Source organism: Solanum verrucosum, unplaced genomic scaffold (genome assembly GCF_900185275.1).
Source record: "Solanum verrucosum unplaced genomic scaffold, falcon-dt-bn FXZP01000154.1, whole genome shotgun sequence".
NCBI classification, from domain to species: domain Eukaryota; kingdom Viridiplantae; phylum Streptophyta; class Magnoliopsida; order Solanales; family Solanaceae; genus Solanum; species Solanum verrucosum.
The window spans coordinates 874,386-881,953 of record NW_026020217.1 but is presented as its reverse complement, the minus strand read 5'-3'; the positions used below and the strand labels follow the sequence as shown (position 1 = coordinate 881,953).

The 7,568-nt window shown below is 29.7% G+C and overlaps 2 protein-coding genes across 2 annotated transcripts; both read left to right on the top strand.

Annotated features, from left to right (window-relative positions):
* Positions 1-390: 390 nt before the first annotated feature.
* Positions 391-1,783, top strand: LOC125830805 (thioredoxin H4-like). Its single transcript, XM_049509978.1, has 3 exons — positions 391-600; positions 1,073-1,195; positions 1,456-1,783. The coding sequence occupies exons 1-3, from the start codon at positions 457-459 to the stop codon at positions 1,594-1,596; spliced, it is 408 nt and encodes a 135-aa protein (XP_049365935.1). The 5' UTR covers positions 391-456; the 3' UTR covers positions 1,597-1,783.
* A 2,442-nt stretch (positions 1,784-4,225) lies between these two features.
* Positions 4,226-5,449, top strand: LOC125830808 (thioredoxin H2-like). Its single transcript, XM_049509984.1, has 3 exons — positions 4,226-4,431; positions 4,877-4,999; positions 5,312-5,449. Exons 1-3 carry the CDS (start codon positions 4,288-4,290, stop codon positions 5,447-5,449), a joined length of 405 nt encoding a protein of 134 aa, XP_049365941.1. The 5' UTR covers positions 4,226-4,287.
* The last annotated feature ends 2,119 nt before the right edge of the window (positions 5,450-7,568 follow it).

The window sequence follows — 7,568 nt, the reverse complement described above, 5'->3', positions numbered from 1 at the left end:
GATGTTGAGCCCCTATTTATAAGTGTTCACGCTCCTGTTGAGGCCAGAGCGTGTGAGGGAGTGTTAAGAAGTCTCACATCATGAATGGAAAATTGGTCTCTTTATATGGACTTGGTCAACCCCCCCCTCATGAACTAGCTTTTGTGGTTGAATTAGATCCGTATGTCGTATCTTCAAATCCCTACACATGAAATATTAGCCTAAAACACCAATACCAAAACCTAAGCAAAATAGCATCAAATCTCTCTTTGTATAATGAAATGGTCGACATGATGAACATATTCTATAACTAGTTTAAGTTGTTTTAAAATTTGAAAAAGCAAAACAGTTTAGTACATCAACAACCAATATTATAAGGGTCCAAGTAAAACTCTTAATTCCAATATCAAGCCAAAGAAAATCTTTCAGAAACTAAGAAAAAACAAAAACCTTTTACTCTAGAAAACTAAAAGAAAAATGGGTGCTAACTACTCAATTGCATTGCATGAAGCTCATAATATGCCAATCACACCACAATTCAAGAGGTCTCAAGTCATTGCTTTCCACTCTTCAACAAAATGGAAGCTCCATTTTGATTCTTTGAAAAATACAAACAAATTGGTAACCATTTTAAACTATCTTTCTATTTTAATCTGGTTGATTGTAAATAGTTGATAAGTTAATAATCAGTTACGCGTTTAGATGAAAGTATTGAAACTGTTACTAAACACATGATGATGTGTTTGGTAAAACATGTTGATAAGTTGTTATTTTGTAAGAATGACTAAAATATCCTTTAAAATTTACAATAAATTATAAAATTAAAGTATCCATGTAAGATATTTTGAGAATCTTAAAAATATAAGGATAAAAATATTTGGTCAAACTAAAAATGCTTATATTATAAGCTGAAAAGTCATAAGTTGAGAATGATCAATTTATGGATTTTGACTTATAAAGTGTTTATCAAACACGTAAATAAACTAAATAGTACTTATAAACCAGTTTGATTAGCTTATAAACTTAGCCTTACACCGTCGTAATAGATAATCTACCTTCTAATCATTTGATATTTTTGCTCTGTTGTTACTAGGTTGTTATTGACTTCACAGCTACATGGTGTGGTCCTTGCAAATACATGGAACCAATTCTTAATGACTTTGCTGCTAAATATATAGATGTTGAGTTTGTCAAGATTGATGTTGATGAATTGGATGTATGAATTACTTACCATCACATTCCTTTTCTAATTTTTTTTTTCATACTCATCAAGTTGAATTCTCATATGGTTATTCAACTAATAGTTATTATCTCAAACGTCACTTTTTTTGGTCGACAAAAATTGAAATCAAGAAAGAAAGGTGACATTTTGAGATAATAACTGTTAGTTGAGTGACCATCTTAGAAATCGACATCATACTCGTCTGATGTCTTGATTAATACTAATTTCTCAAATCTTGGTTGAATCGTTAACAGGACGTAGCTCAGGAATATGGAGTTCAAGCGATGCCAACGTTCGTGTTGATAAAGAAAGGGAAAGTTGTTGACAAGATTGTTGGGGCAGATAAAGATGGACTAAAGATGAAAATTGAGAAACACAAAGCTATGTTCATATAAGCAAATTAAACCAAAGTGTGCAACAAATGTTTGAGCAGAGTTGTAGAATAAAAATTCATATCTTTTATCACATTTTGATTGAAATAACTTTGCTTATGTAACTCATCTATGGTTCTTGCTCACTTATTATTGTAAACTTCATTAAAGAGGCTGATTAAAGCACTAATGTGTCACATTTATTTGGTTTGACCAAGTGTACTAATTCTATGTCTTGTGTACTTATAATGTCTTTTTCCAAATCCAACATGATATAGTCATATAGGCGCGAATCTAGAATTTGAACTTTATGATTTCGGAATACCACTAAACTTACTAACCATTTGCATTACTGGCTTCAATATTTTTTTTCTTCATGTTTAGTAGTTTGCTTAACACACAAACAAGGATTGAGCTAAAACTATTGAATTCACCTAAACTTGTAACACATACTCCATCCGTATCAATTTATTTATTTTGTTTTGTTTTGACATGAAATTTAAGAAAACAAGAATTGGGCTAAAACTATTGAATTCACCTAAACTTGTAACACATACTCCATCCGCTTCAATTTATTTATTTTGTTTTGTTTTGACATGAAATTTAAGAAAAATTAAATATATGTGGATGTACCAAAATGTAATTTAATTTGGTGGTCTTAAAGATGCCACGTGAAAAGATATATGAAAAGGCTTTTAAGTCCGTCGTACCCTTCAAATATTTTAGTATCCATTTTACTGCATCCCAATGTTCCTTTCTAGGATTAGAAAGAAATCTGCTAACAGTGTCAACGACATGTAGTCATACGGGCTTTGAGAGTTTTATTTAGGAAGAGAATTTGCGAGACACAAGTGTACACTGCCATTTGTGTGAACCTCTTTTTATTTTGAGTGAATTTCGTAAGGTTATTTCTTTCGATATTTTGTACTCTCTTTTATATAGTAGATTTCTCATCTCCTCTTATTGATATAGGTCGATTGACCAAATCACGTTAAAATATTGTGTCTCTTTTGGTGTCTAATTTATCATCTTTTAATGATTGCACTAGCTTCCACATGACACTTGATTATTTCAGTCCTTCCTACCTAAACCTTTAATTTGGATGAACTTTAAACAACATAGATGAAGGGGTTATTCCTTAGCACCCACAAATAAAATAGAGGAAAAAGAGAGACCACATTCCATCAACTTTAAATTCAATTAAATACTACTAATTAAAAAATGATTTACATAATATTTTTCATTGTAAGTATATTTTTCACTTTATTCAATGGATTCTCTTCACCAAAATTTGTTCTTTGACACTTTATTGCACACTATTTTCATTGCAAAATTCTCTCATGAATGTCTTCTAGATGCTTTTGTGTTTTGTGCACAAGTACAATTACATATTCTAACAAGACAACTTTGAAATTACCCCACTGGATTCATTTATCATATACTATTAATCTTTTTCTCATGCATGATAATAGTGTGAGTCTAAATTGTGAACTTCTAATTATGAATATATATATATTATATATTGAATGGTATGAATCACTTTATGTCTAACCGTTTAAATCGTTAAAAATATATTCTTTTATTTATTTAGGTCTTCAATATTTCTTAGCTTGTGTTAAAACACGAATTCTAAATTTTAAATTATGAATTCTTTTTACTATTGTTCCGAATTCACGATACACATCTAATTGTTCAATCAAAACACAATTTGGAGCTTGGTTTCTTGAGGTGGTACCATTTACTGAAATAATGTCAAAACATCAATTTTTCTAACCCAAATAAGCAAATTAATAATAGAATGTGTTTCGAACCTATTGGAATCATTAAATCACCAATTCACGATCGTGTTGACCAAATGTTTATCGCGGTCGACTCAAAATTTTCAAATGAACTAAATATCCAACCAATGATCCAAACCACTCCCAAGCACATCAAGACCCCTGCAAAACATTTGATGATGTCATGAATGTTGGGTATTTGCCGTGAGTTTTTTTTTACCATAAATATGTTTTCCTTTTCCGAAAAAGAAAACATAAAGTCTCTATACTTGGTTAGTACTTTTCTTATAGGAAAAGGTTTAAGACTCTATAAATAGAGACTCATTCCTTCTAACGACTTTATCAACATTCTCAATGTAGTCCGAGGAGTTTTGAGAGTTTTGTTTAGGGGGAGAATTTGTGGGACACAAGTTATCACTTGTGTGAACTCTTTTTATTACGAGTGAATTGTGTGAGGTTACTTCTCTCGATATTTTTGTACTCTCTTATTTATATAATTAATTGATCATCTCCTCTTGTAGACATAGATCGATTGACTGAACCAAGTTAAATATGTGTCTTTTAGTATATTTCTCAGTTGTCTTCTTACTCATGGTCTCTCGAGGTCTGCTTTGCTAGCTTCCGCATCACACCTAATTATTTCGGTCCTAACAATAAATTACCCTGCATTAGAAGTATTGGACCAAACCACCAATACCAAAAGCCAAAGCAAAATAGCATCAAATCTCTCTTTGTATAATATAATGGTCTACATAATTGAGGAACATATTCTGTTGTTTATATATTTGAAAAAGCAACACAGTTTAGTACATCAGCAACCAATATAAAAGGGGTCCAAACAAAACTCTGAATTCCAACATCAAGCAAAAGAAAATCCATCAAAAACCATAAGTTGAAGAGCAAAAATCTTTTACTCCAAAAAAAACTAAAAGAAAAAATGGGTGCTAACTACTCAACTACTTTGCATGAAGCTCATAATATGCCAAACACACCACAATTCAAGAGATCTCAAGTCATTGCTTTCCACTCTTCAACAAAATGGAAGCTCCATTTTGATTCTTTGAAAGATACAAACAAATTGGTAACCATTTTGCACAAGAACTAATTCTCTAATGATATTGTGTATGGTTTTTAACTTAGACTTTAAGTTATCTATATCGTCAGTATAAGAAATATTTACCCCATCAGATCACCTTTACCTGTTGTAGCAAGATTACAAACCCCACATTATAAGGAAACTTACATGTAGATATCCTTTAGGTGATCTGATGGTGTAAAATTCTCCACATTGAAGGTGTAAATAACTAAACTCCTTTAACTAATATATACAAATTGTGTTAAAAAAGGCTTATGTTATCATTCTATTTCAACATGTTATAGCAAGTAGCTTGTCTTATTTCACATCTAAATATGTAATTATCTTATAATGTAAACATATATTTTAAACTATTAGTATATAAAAGTTATACTCATTGTAAATTAAAGGGTACTCTAATCATTGGGTTCTTTTGCTATGTTGTTTCTAGGTTGTTATTGACTTCACAGCTACATGGTGTGGTCCTTGCAAATATATGGAGCCAGTTCTTAATGACTTTGCTGCTAAATATACAGATGTTGAGTTTGTCAAGATTGATGTTGATGAATTGAATGTATGAACTCTTAACATCACAATCCTTTTCTATTTTCTATATACTCATCGAGTTGATTTCTCATTTGACCACTCAACTAATAGTTATTATCTCAGAAAGTCACTTTGTTTTCTTTCTGAGATAATAATTATTAGTTGAGTGATCAACCATCTTAGAAATCAATATCATACTCATCTTAACATCTCAAATCTTCGTTGAATTGTATATAGGATGTGACTTTCTGAGATAATAACTATTAGTTGAGTGATCGACCGTATTAGAAATCAATATCATACTGTCTAACGTCTCAAGTCTTCGTTGAATTGTATACAGGATGTAGCTCAGGAATATGGGGTTCAATCGATGCCAACGTTCGTGTTGATGAGGAAAGGGAAGGTTGTTGACAAGATTGTGGGAGCAGATAAAGATGGACTAAAGATGAAAATTGAAAAACACAGAGCTATAAATTAAACCAAAGTGTGCAACAAATGTTTTAAGCAGAGTTTGCTGGAATGACGCTTCCCCTGTAGAATAAAACTTCTTATCTTTATCTCATTTTGATTGAAAGAACTTAGCACATTATTGTAAACTTCACATTCAAGAGGCTGATTAAAGCACTAATGTTACACATTTACTTGGTTTGAACAAGTGTATTAATTCTGAGTTTTGTGTTCTTATAATGTCTTTTTCCAAATCCAACATCCTATAGTCATACAGGCGAAACTAGAATTTAAACTTTATGAGTTAAGACGGTTCAAAATCGAATCAAAATCAATAATTCGAACCAAAAAGAAGTTATTGGTTTATCGATAATGGATTATTGATTTAGCGATTTTGATAACGGTTTTGATTTTTTTATTATCGGGTTATTGGTTGTAATTACCGATTTGAGGTTTTTTCTTAATGGTTAACTGATCGATAATCCAATAGTAAATTAATAAATTATATTTGTACCATTCAGTATATAAAGTTGTAGACTTAGGGGTCGTTTGGTTTGAATATGAGTTATGATGGGATAAGTTATGTTGGGATAAGTTATGTTGGGATTAGTTATGATGGGATAAGTTGTCCTGGGATTATTTCTTATTGAGTGTTTGGTTTGTTATATTCAAAATAATATATATTGATAAATTTTAAGAACAAGTTGTTTGTTTACAAAATTACCCTTCACTTTATTTAAACTTTTTAAATTTTTCTTTGTGAGCTTTAGTTATTCATTTTTTAAAATAAAACTTTTATTTTTTTTAACTTAAATATTTTTGTTTATGTATTCCCATGATAAGTACCATGTGTATTTAAAAATATAACTTTTTTCTTATTTAGCTTAAAAATAGAACTTTCCTCTTAAGTTTATTAAAGAGAAGAAAATTTATGAGAAATCAAAATAAAATAAACATAAGAATTAGTCAAATAAATTCATAAATAAAAATTATATTTATATAGTATAATTTTTTAATAGAAAAATATGTATAATTATCATAAAAATAAGGAGTAGTAAATATTATTATACATGGTATTAAAAAAAATGTAAATATACATAAATGTAAAAAATGATATATAAAAAGGATTTAAAGGGACATATTTGTCATTTACCTATTCTATCTCGGGATAAGTTATCCCGGGATTACTATACCACCCATGGGGAGGGATAACTTATCCCGGTACTAATTATTAATCCCGGGATAAGTTATCCCGGACTTGCCAACCAAACAACATAATTTTTTTTTTATCCCATCACTATTTCCTTATCCCATCACTATTATTTCTAATCCCTCACACCAAACGAGCCCTTAGGGTTTAGTTTCATCCTTTTATTTCAAACTGTCTCAAATTCTGGGTACTTGAGTGATTGTGGCTACGCCGTTGTGTTCAAGAATTTTTTTTATACAATATTGTTGTGCAACATTCTGAGATACACTTTGTCAACAAAAATGAGAAATACAACTTTTCCATTTTAAATGATATGATAAATAAATACAATAAATTACATGTAACACCTTTATGATTTGACTTATTTTAAGTCCGCTAGATATCAAAAGGAATTAAAATGAAAACAAGAATATCCTTGAGAAATGCAGCTTTAGAAGTTTCCCTTTTAATAATGAAAATGAAAATTGTATAATATGTAAAAAAAAATCATCACCTAATTTTTTACTTTTTTTAGATTGATCTCTTTATCTAGAATTTTAAAGCAATTCTGGAGAATATAAAAAACAACTATAATAGAGTGATTTAAGAAATAATTAGGAACATTGTTACGTAAGAGATGAGTAAAACTTTTCACTAAGAGTCCTCCATCACCATCTATAAGAACTTATTTGAAAACTCACATAAAATTAGATTTAGATATAATTATACAATTTTGACATATAATTACGATTATTCTAAAAGAGCGGTAAAAGTTCTCAGTATTTCTTCCATCATACACCTATTTGAGTAAATTTTATGGGGTTATTTTTTTTTAAATCTTTTAAAACTTTTTATGGGGTTATTTTTTTTGATCTTTCTAAACTCTCTTTTATATATAGTAAATTATTTTTTTTCTCTGTTAGATATATAGATCGATTGATCAAACTATGTTAGGATAGTA

Excerpts from the sequence above, each read along its gene's own strand:
- LOC125830805 (XM_049509978.1), top strand. The coding sequence starts at position 457 with ATGGGTGCTAACTACTCAATTGCATTGCATGAAGCTCATAATATGCCA. Across the intron at positions 601-1,072 it reads TGAAAAATACAAACAAATTG|GTTGTTATTGACTTCACAGC; the intron begins GTAACCATTTTA and ends TGTTGTTACTAG. Across the intron at positions 1,196-1,455 it reads TTGATGTTGATGAATTGGAT|GACGTAGCTCAGGAATATGG; the intron begins GTATGAATTACT and ends AATCGTTAACAG.
- LOC125830808 (XM_049509984.1), top strand. The coding sequence starts at position 4,288 with ATGGGTGCTAACTACTCAACTACTTTGCATGAAGCTCATAATATGCCA. Across the intron at positions 4,432-4,876 it reads TGAAAGATACAAACAAATTG|GTTGTTATTGACTTCACAGC; the intron begins GTAACCATTTTG and ends TGTTGTTTCTAG. Across the intron at positions 5,000-5,311 it reads TTGATGTTGATGAATTGAAT|GATGTAGCTCAGGAATATGG; the intron begins GTATGAACTCTT and ends AATTGTATACAG.